This window comes from Trachemys scripta, chromosome 15 (assembly GCF_013100865.1).
Source record: "Trachemys scripta elegans isolate TJP31775 chromosome 15, CAS_Tse_1.0, whole genome shotgun sequence".
Classification (NCBI taxonomy): Eukaryota; Metazoa; Chordata; order Testudines; family Emydidae; genus Trachemys; species Trachemys scripta.
In genome coordinates, this window is record NC_048312.1 from 20,026,800 (window position 1) to 20,046,664 (window position 19,865).

Genomic DNA, 19,865 nt, shown 5'->3' on the forward strand with positions numbered 1-19,865 from the left:
TATTCTATGATGAGAGATCTTTGAGCTATAATGTATCTTAATTAAAACTGTCTTTAGATAGGCTTTTTCCTCAAAGCATTTTATCAAAAAATCTGATTTTAAATAAAAAAAAAAATCTGATTTTTTTTTAATCATTAATTTTTATCCACCCTGCCTAAGATGTAGTATGGGATCTTTTGTTCACAGTTTCATAGAAAGCTATTCAGTAAACTGATAAATCAGGTGTGTTTTATTTGCTGTAATAGTCTATTTGAGCTAATTGAAATGATTGGCGAAATCCACCTGGGTTAACTTTTATTTTGCTGAAAACAATCAGCTCTTTTTCACTGAGACATAGGTGTATTCATTCTTTCCTTCTCCATTAAAGTCCCTCCTTAATATATGCCCTTCAGCAAAGCCATTCAAGGATCCAAATAAGTTATTTAAAAATCTAAGTACTTTGTGATTGGACCTTTTATTTGCCAGAATGTTAAGTTTGAACCTTGTGATCTAACTTAGAATTTAAGCTCCCTGACGCAGAGCTATAGTTCCTGTTTTGAACAGCACCCAAGCATATCAAAACTGAAATAATGCGGATGGGAGGCTCAGATATGACAAAATCCTCATCTTGGACAGCAGAGCAAATTGTGCTAACTCTTTCCTCTTCCTTTTCAGATGCCCTCTGAAGACTCTACAGAAATGTGAAATTGCTCTGGAGAAGCTCAAGAATGACATGGCTGTGGTAAGCAATGGGTTTACTTTTCATCTTACTGGAGAGTTAGGCTGGCAGTGAATTCCACAGAGGGCACCAGTTTGGCAGAAATTTCCCATCTCTTTGTGTTCACAGTGCTGGACTGAGCAAATAAACAGAAAACTGGTTAAACACTGGGCCATTCAGCAGGCGTGTCCTTGTGCACACCTCTTAAAAATTATTCTGCCTACTGAACTGTCAGGTATTCGTGCCTTGTACACCACCTAGGTATGATCCTTGTTCTTGTCTTTAGCAGATGTCACCAAGACTGGATTTCTACATGAAAGATACCGACAGTGTCGATTTTGTTTACTATGGGTTTATCTACATGGGGACAGTCAGAAAAATTAATCCCAATTACTTAAAAGTGTGAATGCAAAAATAGATCAGTTAAACTGCATTAAACCCCTGTATGGACACTCTCGTTCAGAATTTCATTTAGCTTAATTCACTTTCAAAGTTTAATTCTGAATGAGTGTACCCATGTAGTGGTTTAATGCAATTTAACCAATCTATTTCAGATTCACAGTTTAGTTCATTTGGATTTACTTTACTGCTGGTATACGCAGGGATACTTAGGAAGTGTTTCTAGAGTAGCACAAAACAGAGGTTAGAGGAATGCAAAGGATTCTTAAATGTATTAGAAATACTGTAGTAAAAGTTTGCATAATGAATAATATAACAAGGTGTCTTGTAAGGACTCTTTGACTGATAGCACATAAAATAAGATGTGCTTCTTTGTGCTTTAGCCCACGCCTCCACCTCCACCAGTGCCCCCTACCAAACAGCAGTACTTGTGCCAGCCACTTTTGGATGCTGTCTTGGCAAACATTCGTTCACCAGTCTTCAACCATTCCCTCTACCGTACCTTTGTGCCAGCTATGACTGCGATACATGGCCCTCCAATCACGTATGTATCTTTGCCCTGCTGTCTGACTACTTAAGAGAAGTTAATCATTTGGTTGAAATGTTGGAAGGATGGGCTGCGGTGATGGATATAGGCATGCTTCCTTCTCATCTGTAAAGTACTTGAGAAATCAACTTAGTTTGAAAAATGTGGACTTGGCATAACATGGTGCCCACTCTGAGTTCTTTTGTGGATGTATTTTACGCAGGGCCCAGATGGCTTCCCCTCGAAAGCGTAAATATGAAGAGGATGAAAGGCAGACCATACCAAATGTATTACAAGGGGAAGTTGCAAGATTAAATCCTAAATTCCTGGTGAATCTGGATCCCTCCCATTGCAGTAATAATGGCACAGTCCACCTCATATGCAAGCTAGGTAAGCTAAGAAGAAATGAAGCCTGTTTTCAAGAGGTGTTCATTTTTTCCCCCCCCCCCGGTGAATATGTACAGCTGTAAATCTTGCCAGCCTATAATTTCATCATGGTTTTTCTTTAGCTTGCCAGAGTTGTGGTAATGCAGAATGTGCTATCCTGCAGGGATTGGTTCAGGAGCAGCCGCAGGATGTACCCCAGAACAAGTAGCTAGATATTGAATCCACTTGCAGCTTTTTTAGAAAGTGGGGAAATGATCTTTCTAAAGCTAAATTATTCTATGTTCTTCTGCACCCCCCATCCCCAGTATCATGGTGTTGACACTAAAAGAAGGCAGTATTTTAGGCTAGTCTCTGAATAAAATGCTGCTTTTTTAAACTGAAATATTAGTGGTTTTTGTAGCTCCATGTGTGCATTTAATTGGTTCCCTAAATTGGGATCCAAGCAAACTCTCCAGGTAATCTGAATTCCTGATAGTATGAAGTGGCCTATTTATAAACATATCTACATTTCTCTCTCCTTGTATTTCAAGAAACTTGCTATTTGGGATGTGAGAAATAAATTGGACTTGTAGGTAATTGTTGCCAGTGTGGAAGAATCCCAAGAGTGAAACAGTACGACTGGATCTTGTTAGATTTCCTCTCCACAGATGAAAAATCCTGCCTCTTGCACTGATGGGTGCAGTTTGCTGATAATTCCTTGAGCTTGGCTCAAGCTCCACTGGTGTTAGAAAATGGTTTAATGCCTAGTGTAGTCAGGACAAACGTTTTCAGCACCCTAAAACATGGTATTGGGACATAGAGGAACTGGATCTGTTTAATTGTATTGAAAATGTCTTTCCCAGCTGCACCAGCAGTTGTCACAGCTGGTGGTGTGAGTGGGGAAGTGTGTGTAAGTCTTTGCCCTTCTCTCTCAACCAAGCAAGAATGGAGTATACCTTCATGTGAACTTGTTTTGCCTTTGGACAGAAAAAGGTAAAGTGGGTTCATTTTAGTGTGTACCAGACAAAACATGGGAATGCTTTGGTCCTGGCTTACATGTGTAGTAGGAACAGTGCCTAGACATTTTGTATTTAGGAAACCAAACTCAAATGAAGTACACCTCATGAAAGACAGACTGGTGAGATGCGTGGGGTGTGTTGTGGAGCTGGGAGTTCCAGGTTGCGCTTCCAGCAAGCCGAGGCCATTTTTAAAGTGAGCTTTTCAGAAATGAAGACTCATAGCCTTGGTTCCATTCAAGATTAGATCTAGTCCCTCCCTGTCCATTCCAGTATATAATGTATGTAGGGAAAACACCACACAAGACATACTTTGATGCCCTGATGGAAAATATCTTTTGTTAAAGTAAATGTGTTTGAATTCTAGATGACAAGAACCTTCCAAATGTCCCGCCACTACAGCTCAGTGTTCCAGCTGACTATCCAGATCAGAGCCCTCTGTGGATAGACAACTCTCGACAATATGGTATGGGGACAATAGGATGGCATCACTTTAAAAAGTGGGGGGATCAATACGTGGTATTCAGTTGTGCAACTGTGTTTATCTGGGCTGTCTCCTTTTTCTTTTCCAGCAGCCAATCCCTTCTTGCAGTCAGTGTATCAGTACATGACATCAAAATTGCTGCAACTTCCAGACAAGCATTCAGTCACAGCACTCTTAAACACCTGGGCACAAAGTATCCGTCAAGCCTGCCTCTCTGCTGCATAACTTCCTTCCCTTGTGAAATCATGAAGCAAAGAAATTGGGTCTCGACAGCTGGCCTCTCCCATGGCCACTGGAAGAATCACAGGCATTTTGGGAGGGAACTTCAGAAGAAAAAGCCTTATACTGTTTTGTTTCTAGGTGCCAGGTTCAATAGGGAACCTGGTGTTAGATTTAGATTTCATGCTTTTATCTTCTGCCTTTGTGGACTTTGCCAGCATTTTCACATATACAGAACATGTATATATGGTTCTTGAGACTGATGTATTAGGAGGGGCTTTTATTGTCTTCTTAGAGAAGAAATTATTTGTAGACTTCCATCAGGGAGTCTGAATGGTATAGAAAGGAGAGGGGAGAATGTCCTAATTTGCTTCAGACTTTGCCTGATGCCAGTATTCCTCACACTCTGTATGTTGTGTGACTTGATATTGCCCCAAGAATAAATTAGCTGCAGCTAGAATGTGCTCACAAACTTCCCTATGGTTGCAGGAGTCTGGTAATTTAATTTGGAGAAAGGGGAGAAATCGGGGCCTTTTTAGGGCATCCCTAATGCGTCAGATTAATCTGAATAATTCTGTTTAGGAGGAAAACCAACCATAGGAAAAAATTTATAGCTTATTTTAAACACTACTTTGTATAAACGGTTTTTGGTTAGCACGGACCATGCATTTCTCACTCTTAGAAAGTTGGATGATCTGAAGGAGGGGTATTCAGTGTGCATGCTGACTGATTTCCCTGTGAACTCCAAGTGTGTGTGCAGGGAAAATCAATTGATTGACTCATAGCAGCACTGTAAATGAATCCAGCAGGCTGCAGCTACTTATCTGCATTTATATTTACCAGGGGAATTGCATCTTACCTGGCATTTCTCTTGGGTGTTGGCTTCCCTGGGGAGTGATGCAACTCATGGGAAGTGTTTGCATATCCCACTCGCATCCCTTTGTTTAAAAAAACTGAACACAGCTCAGGTCTAAGACTGACAATTGACCTTACGTGCCTTGGGCACTGAGGGACACCCAACTGTAAAAGTATTACTGGTCATCTCAGTTAGGATCACAAGACTGATGGCAGCTGCTGTGTTGTGAGGCAATGCGAATAAAGTAACTGGTTCCATACACAGTGTGATTACATTTCAGTTTGCCCTATCTTTGTAGTTCATTCACTCTCAGTTCCTGCGTGTAAGGGAATTTCAAAGTCTCAAGTATTTTCATCACACCCTGCTCCATCCCCCAGTATTGTGCAACAGTCCCTGACAAGTAGCTGGACTCTTACAGTGGTGTCAAGAAATTGCTGTGACCTCTGTAAATCTGTGTGGTGTCATCAGTTTTAGGATGTTTTAAAATGTGGGTACTTAGTAAGCACTGATTGAGGCAGCCGAGTGGTATCAATATTTTGTACATGAACTAATGCATTATCTGTTTGTTTTATCGTAATAAATTTATTATTATTCCTGTGTTTGAAACTAACCTACTATCATTCCAATGTTAGTCCTTGGGCAACAGCTCTGCAGTGACCAAAGGCTGGTGCCTACTTCATATGTCCTATTGGGAGCTGAAATCTGCACCCAGAAGTGAGGGAGGAAAAATTGCGTCTGGCACTACATTAGTTGTCCCATGCTGCAGAATAGCAGCCAAGTTCACCATCAACTGGAGGAGAGGTTCAAAAGATTGCTAAGGGAAATATTATATAGAGGTGAAAGATTTTTAATTTAGATCTAGCCAAGTTCATTACTAACTTAATACCATGAGATGGGTGTCCAGGTGCTTTTGTAAAATGGGTTAGTGGACAGATGTTCATATCATACAAGCCAACATCTCAGTTTGTTTCCCTGTTGCACAGTCAGGTGAGAAGACAAGAATGAACACACACACACTCATTTTTAGATATTTTTAAGGAGCCTATCACTGTGATGTTGACCATCGTAGGTCTGCTCCACTGGGGATAAGGTTGTGATGCATATCAGCAGCCTGGTATAGGGAATCTTGCATACTTACTAGAGCAGTCAACCCACTATGTTGCCATGAGTTGAATGGAAACTAGCCCATAGCAAAGATAAAACAATGGAATGTTATAGATTCTGAGTAAAAAGTGTGCAGCTAGAGCAGAGTAATATCTGACTCCCCCCATAGTTTCAACTGCCCCTTTGCTGCTGATCAGTCCTATACCCGCATCAAAAAAAAATTCTGATAAGACTACTGTAAATTCAGCTCAGTTCCCATCTAACAGCTCTGCAGAGCTGTGAAATCTTGTCCTGCCAGGTAACATGATGTAGCATGTGGCTTCCAGCCTTTCCACTGATGGATTAGCAGTAATCTAGTGTTATCTGTAAAACTGTGCAGCCCATACCTGCATAAAAATAAATGTATGCTGCTTTAAAATAATCTCTGCCAAACTAAACAAGTTTGTGGGATACAGCATTGACATGCTTAAAAGTGATAAGCATTCAATTTCCTAAACCATAATCTCTTACAGGCTTTCATCATTAAGTTAACTCACAAAATAAACATCCTGAAGGAATAAGGGGAGTGGTACCCATGAAAATCATTGAAGGAATGAAGCAAAGCTGCAACAATAGAAGCATAAGCTCTTTGTTCCTGAATAGAAGACACGGTGATTTCATAATTAATTTTTACTTGAAGTGGGGAGATAATAGCAGCAAACCTACGTATGTTGAAACTACAATGTAAACTCAACCATATACGGGGAGTGCTGTAGCTACTGGAACACTTAAAGAGAAATCTGGAATGCAGTTGCTGAACAACCAGATTAAAGCACAGTGCGACGAAGACGGCTTCTTTGAATAGCTTGAGTTCTCTTCTGTCTCTCAGCAAAACTGTTTCCCAGTGTTTGCTTCAGTGCTGGCAGAACTGCCCTTTCAGCAGCTGGCAGTGGAGTTAAAATCAAACTGGAGATAAGAGTTGGAGAGAGGAATGATCAGTAATGTGATGATTTTAAATCACTTTCTCTTTACCAAGGTCTACTGGATTAGGGTCACCCTCCACATTAGTCACCCCAGTGATTCTACAGGATGGATGGACTACCCTCCACAATGCTCTGTCCCAGTGATTTAAATTTCTCTAGTAAGAACTCTCCATAGCCTTCAGAGTGCTTAAATTATTTTTCTAGTAAAGTGAGGAAAAGCGATGGCTTTCAGTACAGTTTCATGGGCTGGGAGTGTGTGGGGCCCTTCTGCTAGTGAGTACCCCTGTCACCATTAGGAGGCATGGCATAGCTTTTTTGATAAGAGTCCTTCCGCTAGACATAGTTCCCCATCTGTAAAATGAAGGTATTGATACTGACTTTTGTAAAACGCTTTGAGATCAACAGATGAAAAGCGCTGTGTGAGAGAGAGATTATTTTAAGTGTGAATGGCTCATTACCTGCCAAATTTCAAGTTCAGGATTCTGTTTTCCAGTAACACTGAGTGCATGAAGCTGGGTTTCTTCCTTTGCTTTGACTAGCTGAAAGCACATGTTATAGGAGAGACTAGTCCTGTCTTCAGGGGTCTAATAAGCAGCTAAAGGAGGGACCTGATTTTTTTTCAGTACCAAAAAACCCCACAACTTCCCTGTTTCATGAAAGAAGTGAGATCCTACAGTTTAACTTGCAGAAAAACCTTAATAAACATTGTTCACTTCAACTTTTAAAGGGACATAGCTGTATCTGTCACCTGTGTTTTTTAAATAGTGTTTGAGTTGTGCTTGCAGCATCTGCATGAAAAGATGTATTAAGGGTGGAGAGTTCAGAATTTTATTCCTCCTATTATCTCATAGATGGGGAACTTTAATTGGCTCTGTTATCTTGACAGCATCTTGGAATGGAGAAAGTCCATGCACAGGATGAGTCCTGGGCTGAGCTATTGTCTTCATAAAAGGGCTTGTATGACTTACTGTGTACTTGTTTCTGTGTACTTTGAAGATGGCAATAATCATAGTCTAACCCAGTGATTTGTCTTTTCTTGTTCAAAGACTGGTAAGATCAGAGTATTGCTTTCCTATTTCCCTTTCATGCAATCCTTAAAAAAATAGAGTACTGCTTTTAAATCCCACTGCAATCTAAAATTCAAATTGCTGTGTGACTGATTCCTCAGTGACAATAGGAAAGTTACGTGTGTGTAATCTCATTATGGGTAGAACTTGGCCTTCCATTTGGATTTTAGCAAATAATTCTGAGGTGAGAGCCAGAAAAGAATCTTAATCCATTCTTCCTTCAGTACTGCAGAGCCAACACAGCTAATGGGAGTAAAATATTATTAGCATATGACTCTGAAAATACAAAATACAAAAATCTGAGTGAAGATGACTTGCTATTTTGCACAGTGGAACCACACTTTAATGTCCTGTCTCCTTGAGAGAGGTTTTTGTTGCCTCTGATTTCGCATACCTTTAGGATGTTGCTGAGCTCTGTGATCCTCGGAGAAAAGTGCGTGTCCCTTGGGATGTTTGACAAAGAAGCCCCACGAGGCAATACAGTTCCTATTACCTGAGTCCTGGGTGTAGAACTCTGAAAAGGGGGCTGGTAGTGTGGACATTCAAAAGCAACCCTCAAAGAATTAGTAATTAAAATCCTTTGTGCAGCATCCCCCGTGGCTATAGGGCACTGAAAATAAGCCAGGTAGCTGCAGTGATCTCTTCTGAAATCTGACTATCTCTTGAGCAGGGCATATGGATTGATCTTTAGGCAATCATGACCTTAAGAAGTGGGGAGAGTCTTGGGGCTGATGATAATGTTGAAGGTGAAAGATTGGCGGGGGGAGAGAACCAATAATAGGCTTGTTTTTAACTTTATGATGTAATATTTAATTGCTAAAGGCATCACATGCTTGACTCAACAGCTGATTACATTATAGATGTAACTAGCATAGCTTTTTCATGAACTGTCTTAAGCTTTAAAGAAAGTAGAAGAACTTACCATTTCTTAGATGTACCTTTTAGCATTTTGGGTAATCGTGAAACTTCTTGATTCCTAAATCAAAAAATATTTTGGATGGTTATACATCTAGGAACAAAGACTAAGCCATACCTACGGGGATTGTATCCTAGAAAGCAATTGCTCTGAAAAGGATTTAGGGGTCATGCAATTCAACATGGGGTCCGAGTGCGATCTTTGGATGTATAAACAGGGGAGCAGTAAGTAGGAATGCCTCTGTAAATGGCATTGATGAGACATACTGGCATAGTATGTATAGTTCTGGTGTCCATGAAATTGGAGGGAGTGCAGGAAGTAGCCACAAAAATGATTAGAGAGCTGGAGAAAATGTGAGATTTAAAGAGTTTAGCTGTTTAGCGTCTCAAAAAGACTGAAGTGACTTGATTAATGTATAAATACCTTCACACACAAAATACCAGCTACTAAAGGGCTCTTTCATTTAGCAGAGAAAGGCAGAACAAGAACCAAGGGCTGGAAGCTGAAGTCAGACACATTTTGTAACAGTGAGGGTGATTTAACCATTGGAACCAACTACCAAGGGAACTGGTGGATTCTCCATGTGTTGATGCCTTTCTGGAAGACATGTTTTAGTCAAACAAGTTATTGGGTTCAATATAGGGGTAACATGGTGAAGTTTAATGGTCTCTGGTATTCAGATCAGGCTAGTTGATCTTTTGGTACCTTCTGAATCTGCACCCCTTGTTAGTTGGCTGCTCCAAATGCTACTCTAACAGACCTACTATCCTTCTAGAGTCTAACTGGAGAACTGTTGTGGGACTAGTACAGGAGGTGGGTAAAAGGTAAGGGAAATCTGTGTAACCCATGATCTTTTTTTGTTGCCCTTGTAATCTCTTGTTCATTGCCTAAACGGCAACAGTTCCTGCCCTGAAGAGCTTACAATGTATTTGTATACCACCTACTGCAATATAGCCATAAACCCAAATGGGGTCTGTAAACAGTACCACCATATAAATAAAATCATTCCTTAAAATAAACATAAGCCTTCAAACCATATAGTCCCTCTGAATCTTTCAGAAATGGGCATACATGGAAGGGTCTGACTTTCAGTTGGATTGAGTAGATTCTGTTAACCATGTGTCTCAACTCCTTCTAGGCTGATAGCTTAAATGAATGTAAGTACTCTGAAAGAACAAACTGACAACCCTGTCTACCTGCACCCTAAGTTTATGGACACATCTCCAATTAGGTTAGTGCTGTTAACAGCTGTGTGCAGTAGTCTTGTTATAATATAGGATTTGGCCCCTTGTGTGTAGATGTATATTAAGTCCTATATCATTTAAGTCCTCTCAGCTCACATTAACAGATTGCATTCTGGAAAGTTTGAGAGGGGTAGAGGTGGCTCAAAGATAACTTTCCCTTGTGATTTAAGAAAGGAAGCCATACAAAGTCAAAGCTCGCTAATGGCCTCTATCTAAGCACCTTGCATATGGGCTCTATTCTGCAAATTCACTCCAATACAAAGCAGAAAGGGAACTAGTGAACTCAACTAGAATCTAACAGCTTAGCCTTGAGCCATAACTCAGAACAGCTTACCCAATCTGGCTGGCTAGCAGATAGTCTTCAGGAATCCTTTTGTTCTTGTGGATGTCCTCCAGATACGATTTCAAATACATCAGCTGAAGGACAGAGAGGAGAAAATAACCTTTCTGCTTGCCTCTGAAAATCTATTTCCTATATCACCACAAACTTACTGCATTTTAAAAGCTGTGACTAAAGTAGACTGAGCTGGGGTCAACAGCCTCACCTCTTGTGCCTGCATGTGGTTGATGTTCCATAGCTGGTGAATGACAATCTCACACTCTTCCAATGTAGGTGGTTTCCGGATATGGGAGGGGAGGACACTCACCAGGAAAGGGTTGGAGGAGGCTGGTGGTACCTGAGCTTGCCCAGATTTAATCTGGCATGGCAGTGAAAGTACTGGAGATGTAATTTTATCAGCAACTTCTTTGTCCTCTCTAGAAAATTGATCACAATTAAGGAATAAAAGAATCACAAGGGAAATGGATTAAATGTCTAAATATTTATTGTATTTACCTCGCCAAAACATTTATCAAACATTTATTAAGACTCTCAAGAGTGAGGTATTATACTATTTCACAAGTGGGAAATGAAGGAAACATGGCAAGTCCAGGAGTCTTAACTCTACAGGATCACATCCTTCGCTGTAGCTAAACTACTACTTTGTGTCCTCTGTCTCGAATGGTGCATGGCAGTACACTTTATGCCTGAGTTTTTCCTTGGAATTAATTTGCACTTCTGACTATGCCCACTACCATACACAATGACAACTCAATTGAAGACTTTATCCCCTAAGTACCACTGCTAGAATCAGTTGCTCACTAATTTATTCCTAACCCTCCTCAATTTGTATTTGACATTACTTCTATTTCTAAGACATGCAAGGTGCATATGCACCATCATGGGCTCCACATGGTCAAAGACTCAAAAAAGAACATACACTTACAACCCAGAAACCTCAAATGAGCTGCCTACAATTGCTGTATGCTGATAGCTTGCTCATACCTAGAAAGAACCTCCTCTTGTGGCTTCTCCACCTTTGGAGAGGGAGGCTCTGGTTCCCCTTGCACCACATTGACCACCTGTTCTTCTGTATTCAGTTTTTGCTTTTTGGGCTGGTCCATCTGCTGCCTGTTTCTCAGTGAATACCTAGAGCCTGCAGCAGCTGTTAGACAAAATATGAAGGGGAGAGGGAAGAAGGGAGGGGGCATGTGTGTGCACATATCACAGGCCAGAGACTTAACAGCTTCAGATACAAGCTTTAAGTACCCGCATCTCCACAGCAGTTCAGGGTATTCCATGCTCTCTTATGGTTTTATTTTGTGAGCAACTGAAGAGCTTCATTGTAGTTTAGCTTATTTTAATCCTTTAACACTTAGTGTCAAGAAATCCTATTTTACTGTTACCACTAACAACTGTAAATTAGAAGCAACCCAAACTTAGGCTTTGCTCTCCCAATTTCTTAGCAACTCAGTCATAATGTAAAAGGGATTATAAATGTGTGTGTAAGCACACATGATCCAAATAAGAGAAAAACAGGTATACTAGGACTCCTGATCATCAAGAGCCTTAAGAAGAGAGATTTAAAACAAATCTTAGAGGGATTCAGACTTTTACATTGTTTCCTGTTTCTATATCTAGGCCCAGATATTTTCATTTAATAATTTATCTTCCCCTCCTTCTCTACTATATCCAGTTACTAGTCCTGCTACCCCCTAAAGTTAAATCTTGCAGTTTTAAGCTATCTTACCTGCTGAACCTTGCCTTGAAAGGAACTTGTCAGACAAGGTGGGAGTTAAATTATCACCTGCAAAGAAGAATAAGTGATGAATTGGGCATTATGATCATAGAACTGACCAGCGAAGAGGCTATATTATCCTCAGTTTAGAATAGGAAACACAGGTAAAGTATTTATTTAAAGTCTGCAGAGCCAAGGCGCTCTACATGCAGGACTGCTGAGAGCAACCTGCAATGTAACTTTCCCATAGCACCAGAACAGCTGCTTGGTTTAACCAGTGGGAGTGTTTTCTGCACTCAACATGGAACACAATATGAGCACAAAGATCTGGATAAAATCACTGAAGATTGATCTGTAAAAGGGAGGGATGCTCAGGGGCAAGGTTAAGCAACTAGGAACATTGAAGACTGACTGCTGCTTATTGGTGGAGTTTGTCCATCCTTGGTCACAGTAGTTGGCTATTGCAAGGTACTCCTGGGCTCCTGACTGCACTTGTATACCTAGGTAGCAGTGGTGGCTCATACAGTTATCTGCAGTTAACTTAGAGGCTGCAGCCTTTCTTTACTAAAGCTGATCTCACTATGATCAGCCATGTCTGTTGTCCCCTCTCATCTGGACAACTTCCATCTACTACTTTGGCATACCTTGGAAGCTTTGGCTAAAGCAGAATGTGAGATATCCTATCTGCTTACGTGTGAATCAGCAGGAGCATATTAACATGCAGTGAAATACACCAGTCTCTGTCTGCTTCTGAATGAAGTTCAACATGTTTTAATCTATAAAGGTTCCGGACAATGATTTTCTAGACATAGGTCCAGCCTTTAAAGTCCTCCAGATGAATGTTGAAGGGTTGTCTGCTGCCACGCAGGAACTTATTGGTGTTCTGGCAAAGGAAGTTCTAGCTGACATTTGTTTACAAGAAAATCTCATCATGGTGAATGAAGCACATTGGTTTAAGATAATTGGTTTCAATGTTGTCACAGTCTTCATGCAAAACATGGTCGAGCCACGTACACCCATAGTGATATATCAGATGTTGTCCATGTTGAATATTCACCTTTTCGTGACACAATTAAAGTCAGTGGGTTTCAAATCACAAATGTACAAGCCACTGGGTGAAACACGGACTCCACATGTTCTCTCAAGGCTTAAGCATGCGGGCGTGTAGGTTGGCGACTTTAATAGTCATCTCAGCAAGTGGGGTTATGCAATTGCAGACCCAAATGGTGAACTACTGTTGGGAGTAGGCAACAAATAATGATCTCGCACCGGTCCATAATCCTAAGCAGTATGGTATCTTCCATTCAATATGCTGGAATAGGGACTACTGCCCAGACCTGTGCTGGGTCATATCATTTGCCACTCACCCATTAGCCAGTGGTGTGTACTGTACTAAGGTGCCACAAGTACTCCTGTTCTTCTTTTTACTGTACTTAATGATTTTCCACATAGCCAATGCTGTCCTCCGTTGATTCAGATGGGAATGCGTCTTCCATCTGCCAACTATAAGGAGTGTACCAAAGCCTAGATGGAACTTCCAGAAGGCACACTCGGGCTCCTTTACAGAGTACTTAGAAAAGAGTGTCATAACCATCCCATTTACCATCTCCAAGGAGATGAAACCATTGTTTCTGTTGTGTCCTTTTTAAAGCTGCAAGTGCAACAATTCCACATGGCTTCCAACCAGCGCACATTCCATGTTTGAATGAGGATTGTGCAGACTTGCTGATTCAGTTTGAGCAGTCAGGTGATCCGGAGATTGCAGACCATCTTACAGAATCATTGGATGCCGCTCGCTGGACTCAAAGAGAGGAAGCGACAGTGGTGCTTGACTTTACGTGGTCAAGTCGGAAGAGCTGGAGTTTAATTCGTTGACTAGGTGCGGCTCAAATGCCCATCTACAAAAAGTAGGCCAGCAGTTACTCCAAACCAGATTGCCAGTCATCTGTCGAAGGTTGCCAAAGCTCCTGTTGACAGAGTTGTCAAACGCCAGGTACATGACAAATGAAAATTTCCTGATCACTCTCCTTATAGTGTGTATGGTAACACACATTGTTTCATGTTCTCTGTATGTGTGTGTGTGTTTATATATATATATAAAATCTTCCTTCTGTATTTTCCACTACATGCATCCGATGAAGTGGGCTGTAGCCCACGAAAGCTTATGCTCAAATAAATGTTAGTCTCTAAGGTGCCACAAGTACTCCTGTTCTATTTCCTAAGAAGTAATCCTGCCGATAGTAGGATGGAGCCATTCACTAGTCTGGAATTAAATAAAGTGCTGAATGATTTAAAAACCGGTTCAGCTCCTGCATATGATAGATTGCACCTGAATTCATGAAAACGTCTGGGTCCTCATGCTCAGGAATGGCTTGTTCAGTTTTTCAACATACTTCTGCGGGAATCCAGACTGCCTAGAATCTAGCGCCAAGTGAACATCATTGCCTTGCTGTAATCTGGGAAAGATCCACACTTGCCTTCAAGCTACAGACCAATTTCACTTCTGAGCATCTGTTTTAAGGTGCTTGAGTGTCTGATTTCACAAAGAAGGCATATGTGGAAGGCATGCTGGGACTAGAGCAAGCTGTTTTTTGCTGTGGTAATGGTACATGTGATCAAGTGCTGGCACTTACAACATTAATAAAAAATGGCTTCCAACAGCAGCTGAAGACTGTTCAGTTTTTCTTGAACTGACTGCGGCATATGATACGCTTTGCACATTGGCCTTTTGGTGAAATTGCCCAGAACTAAGCCAAGTTGGTTTGTACGTGCAATGGCTCTGTTTTTGAGAAATCACCATTTCCATGTGCATATTGGTGATAGAATAAGTACTTGGAGGCACCAGAAGAATGGCCTCCCGCAAGGAACAGTATTATCTCCAACACTATTTAACTTATATTCGAATGACCTACCGTATACCGGATTTCGCAAGTTTATTTATGCAGATGACATATGCCTCGGCACTCAGTCACACTCCTTTGACATACTTGAAAATGTTTTGAATGCAAATATGGTGGCTATGGCCGATTATTGTCATCGGTGGCACCTGATACCAAGTGGAAGTAAGACTGTGTTAAGTTTCTTCCACTTACATCATGCATAAGCGGGCAGACAGCTGAATATAGTTCTCAATGGCCAGCAAATAAAGCATGATTCACACCTGATTCATCTAGGTGTCATGTTGGATAGCACTCTCATATATCAAGATCATCTTACAAAGACAGCAACTAAGGTCAAAATGCGCATTAACCTGCTCGGAAAATTGGCCGGAACAATATGAGGTGCCCAGGCCCAAACATTACGCACGTCAGCCTTGGCACTCTGATACTTAACGATGGAGTACTTCACTCCAATACGGGCTCACTCGTCTCACACAAAGATGATCAACGTACAACTTAATTCTACTATGCGTATTATTTCAGGCACACTTAAATCTTCTTCTCTACCATGGTTACCGGTTCTCTGCAATATTACTCCATCCAGTTTTCACAGAGAGGAAAGTGTAGTAAAGTTCATGATGAAATTATGTGATATACCATATCTACCATTAACTAAAGACTAGTTTAATCCATCACATGGTCATCTGCCCTCATCGCACCCGCTGTGGATACGTTTACTGGGTGAAGGATTTACAGTAGAGGATGTGTGGTAAGTTTCATAATCCACAGAGAAAGTGACAAATAATTATCTTGTCTCATACCCCAATCAGCATCAAGTCCAGGTTTGATGTACCACAAAGGCAATGGAGCCTTCTTAACCGGTTTGCTACCAGACATGGAATTTGTGCTGCAGCAGAATTTCAATGGCATTTTAGAGACAGTCCACTATGTCACCGTGGGCAGCCACAAACCATGATACACATTGTTGAGGACTGCAAAATGGAGGTCCTTGTGCCTTGAACATTGTTGATAAGAATGCTGTGGCTTGACTTGACCAGATTGCATACACCAAATAAATAATAATCTATAAAGTGCAACATGTGTTGGAACCCAGCTATTTCCACAAGTGCTGCTTTCCCTACAAACCATCACAGTAACTGAGGTAAGCTAAGGTACTTTCGTTGACATCCTAGATATGCAGTGTTGAGGACATGTGGCAGGGTAGTTTTATGGGCAGGGTTCCTATCTGTAGAACTTGCTTCCTCTAGCAATCTGCCAGAGTGAGTATTGACCTTCAGAGCATAGCACAAGTGCATTTTAGGTTGAACATTTGATTATGCATCATCTCTGGTGAGGCTTTTCTTATGATCGATTGTGGAGGTACAGACCCCTTCGGTCATCTGGCATGATGGATGCATAAAAGTAATAAATATTCTCCACAAGGATCTGAACTTATTATTACCAAGTTAATGGACTGCATATAGATTTGCCTCATGGGTGAAAGATTCAGTATTGCCAACCCCCAAACATTCTAAAGTTGTAAGTCAAGCCCTAACACATCAAGAGATTTTGCAAAATAATAAATTGGGGCTTCTTTTTATTTCCCTTCTGGTTTTTGAGCCTGTAGGGATCCTGTTTACAAGCTGTTCTCTAGAGCTATGAAAGTTAGAAAATTTTTTAATGAAACCAACATTATCATGTAATTACCATTCCAGAAGCCAAAGTTTTAAGGGAAAAAACTATTATGAGATGCATTCGATGAATGTTTGTACTTGTGAAAGCTTTGCCAATTTAGCAATATTGTCCAAACTCTCCTGGTAGAGATGCAACTTATATCAGCCATACAGTGCTTTAGCTAGTATATCTTATAAATGTTTGGTGAGCAAAATAAATTATACTGCCAAAAAATGTGTTTGCCAGTATCACTGCATCTACAGCAGGGCTTTTGTTGTATAAAAGTGTTGCCACCTCCTAACCCTCTTCTCTCCCCCACCCCCTCGCAAAAAAATCACATTTAACTGCTCTTGCTATACTGGCAAAAGTTTCTAGTACAGAGGGGTCCTTAGGGTCTTAACTGTAGAATAATGTGACTGGAAGAGCATTATAGTGCAGGCAAGTACTGTCTCTAAGGTTCTCACAGCTCACTAATATGCTTCCTAGTTGACCTAATCCACTCTGACATTGTAACCTGTCAATCATGCCAACCTATATGTTGGCTTAGGGCAGACAACTCACATCTCAATCAGAATAATGAAACTCAGGCCACACTTAGCTATTCCATTTTCCCCTACAAATCCATGAAAACTGAATTCTGACATGAAAGCAGCAAGATTGCGTTCACTGTACGCAGTCTTCAGTCACCAGAGAGCTAGAACATTTTTGCATTGCAGAGGGGAGGTGACACTTCCAAGATTCTCTCTCAGGACTGGGAAATGGACAAAGCACCAAGGCAAAATGTCTATTACTAATAAAATTAATGAGGGGAGACCAAGGGACTTCCAGGGGATAAGACACTTACTAGATCATCCTACTTCTAGAACAGTAAAAAGCGGAGCCTACCTTTTACCTGCAGCGACTGATTCATTATGAGTTTATAATGAAGCTCTGTAATCAAATAAGAACATAATTTAGTTTGAACTCTCTCTATACCCCCTTAATTTCCCTTTTCCCATTATAGAGTAAAGCTAAGCTTGTCCCTAGAGAATGTCACTCACGTCAGCTTTCAACATTTCTGACACACTGACAATTTTTTCACTAAAAATGTAAAATAAACGTATTGGCTCAGCAAGGGTGAGGGAGTAACCATAATGTGAAACCTAATATTGGGAAGGGGGCAGAGCTCGGAAGTAGAGTTAAAGAAATTATTTCAGTAGTTTTAAGACAAGTATGCACACAAGTATAGCATAACTCAGGTCACACTGAATGAAACTAGTTTGTGTATTCTGCACTATGAACAAGGATTTATTACTAGCCCAAACATCTAGCTCAGGGGTGGGCAAACTTTTTGGCTCAAGGGCCACATTGAGTATAGAAATTGTACGGCGGGCTATGAATGCTCATGAGATTGGGGTGCGGGCTCTGGGTGGGGCCAGAAATGAGTTCAGGGTGCGGGAGGGGGCTCTGGGCTGGGGCAGGGAGGGATGCAGGGGGGTGAGGGCTCTTCCTGGTCTAAGTGTTAGGAAATATTTTCTAACAATTTCAAAACAAAACTCTTGTGAAAAGCACAAGGAACAGCAGGCCTAAGCAAATGGCATCAGGGACCTCTTCAAAGAGATGACATGGAAGAAGAAATGTGGGGGTATAAAAGCAAAGTTTTGCAGAAGCAAAACCTGCATTCATTGTAATTAATTCACAACTTAGCATGTTTGAGGAAAAAGAGATCAAAGATTACTTGACTTGCAGTGACAACTCTCCAATCTCTCATCTAGTGCTTTCAGAATCTATACAAGGTTGTACATGGAAAGTCACCTCACCTTTGTTTTCCCTTTTGAGATACTCAATTTCCTCATGAAGCTTCATTAGGGTCTCAGCATGCTGCTGCTGTAGGAACTTCAGGCTTCTCTCCAAATCCATGACTAGTTTATGTGGGTCTTTTTTCCAGACTTCAACAGATTGGGACTGAGAGTGAGGCTGAGGTCCCTGGTCATTCTCGATGCCAAGTTGAAGATGGCTTGATTTATCCAGTCGTCCTACTCTTGACCACTGTGGTAGGTTCCCCAGCAAAGGCAAACTGGTATTATTCATCCTCAAAGGTCCTGATACAAAAGTCGTTTTCAGGCTAGGATTACATGGGCAGCCTACAGCTTCTCAGTAAAGTAGCTGAGGAAATGCCACTGAAGTTGAACAAGGGTCAGTGACCATGTTTAATGTGCTTCAGTCTCTATGAGGTCAGGCGCTGTATGTGCCTTGTACCCTTAGCATGCAAATGTGCCTTCACTATGGCATCATGGGTTGGGGGGGGGGTCTCCTCAGGACTTGGCTCTGACACCGGGGCTTGTGTTCACTGTCTCTGACAGCGGGGGTGGACTATGGCTCTGTGTGCCTTTGCCTGGGCGTCTGCTCTACTAACTTGCCCTCACAGGGAAATGGGGATGGGGCAGATATCGCTGCCCAAAGCCTCCTCGCGGTCACCAGCCATTTCTGCACATGGCCCTCAAATTTACAACTGCCAACCTAGAATGGGGGAGAGGAGGAGGAGAGAACAAGAATGTGAGCTTAGCCAGCAGGCTGGAACTGGGATCCCTCTTTGCACCACACACAGCCCCATCTCAGCCACCTCCTTCCCCCTCCCATCTCAGCCCCCCCCCCCCCCCCCCCCCGCCCCCCCCCCCCCCACACACACACCCTGGGCCCAGCCACCCCCCCACACACCCTTGTGCTCAGCCACACCCCCCAACACACACACACACACACCCTTGGGCTCAGCCACTCCACACACACACCCTGGGCCCAGCCCCCCCCACACACACACACCCTGGTCTCAGCCCCGCCACCCCCACCCACCCTGGTCTCAGCCGCCCCCCTCCAGACATACACGCCCTGGGCCCAGCCCCCCCCCCCCGTTCTCTCCCCCCACGCCAAGACTCAGACACCCCCCGCACCCCTAGCCCAGGTTCCAACCCACCAGCTCCTCCCCCAAGCCCGCTGGTGGACGTAGCCTCCCCCCACCCTCTCCTCGCGGCCCGGCTGCTCTTTCCGCTCCGCTCTCCTCAGGCCCGGCGCCTGCTGTCAACGTTCCCATGGAGACCGGCGCACTCCACTGCGCCGGCCGGGCGTCGCCCCTCTCAGAATGGTCTCGTCCGGGGGTGGTAGCACCCCTCCGGGGCCAGGCAGGCACTGGGCTCCTCCTGCATCGGCCCGTTGGGGCGAGGGGGGAGCGGTGGGAGCTGGCGCTGCCCCCCATGCAAAGCAAGTGCGTGGAGCCGGGGAGCCCGGCCGCCCGCTCCAGCGGCTCTGTACGGAGAGCTGCCCGCTCCCCTGCTGGAGCAGGGCCCCCGTGGACGGCAGCTGGGCTGGGGCCCGTTCCTAGCTGTTGAGACAGACTGAGTCTCTTACCTGGCACTCGGGGCCTGG

At 42.6% G+C, this 19,865-nt stretch overlaps 2 protein-coding genes across 7 annotated transcripts in view; one reads left to right on the plus strand and one right to left on the minus strand.

The window, feature by feature from the left end:
- Positions 1-5,162, plus strand: part of MED15 (mediator complex subunit 15) — a 45,062-nt gene extending 39,900 nt beyond the window's left edge. For 3 of the 4 annotated variants that reach the window (XM_034790742.1, XM_034790739.1, XM_034790743.1), the window contains 5 exons: positions 655-721; positions 1,480-1,640; positions 1,846-2,012; positions 3,372-3,470; positions 3,577-5,162. In XM_034790742.1, the coding sequence (XP_034646633.1) occupies positions 655-721; positions 1,480-1,640; positions 1,846-2,012; positions 3,372-3,470; positions 3,577-3,713 (631 nt within the window). In that variant the 3' untranslated portion in view covers positions 3,714-5,162. The remainder of the gene's footprint in view (positions 1-654; positions 722-1,479; positions 1,641-1,845; positions 2,013-3,371; positions 3,471-3,576) is intronic. The other variant, XM_034790740.1, reaches the window with a different exon arrangement.
- A 148-nt stretch (positions 5,163-5,310) lies between these two features.
- Positions 5,311-19,596, minus strand: LOC117887933 (coiled-coil domain-containing protein 74B-like). 3 transcript variants are annotated; one of them, XM_034790749.1, is made up of 9 exons: positions 19,461-19,595; positions 18,266-18,965; positions 17,352-17,396; positions 11,926-11,982; positions 11,181-11,340; positions 10,402-10,612; positions 10,191-10,273; positions 8,619-8,672; positions 5,311-6,612 (listed from the first exon to the last, which is right to left on the minus strand). In XM_034790749.1, exons 2-9 carry the CDS (start codon positions 18,534-18,536, stop codon positions 6,474-6,476), a joined length of 1,020 nt encoding a protein of 339 aa, XP_034646640.1. In that variant the 5' UTR covers positions 18,537-18,965; positions 19,461-19,595; the 3' UTR covers positions 5,311-6,473. The 3 variants fall into 3 exon arrangements, with proteins under 3 accessions (XP_034646640.1, XP_034646641.1, XP_034646643.1); XM_034790750.1 differs by having other exon boundaries at positions 19,417-19,595; XM_034790752.1 differs by lacking the exon at positions 17,352-17,396 and having other exon boundaries at positions 19,461-19,596.
- Positions 19,597-19,865: the final 269 nt, after the last annotated feature.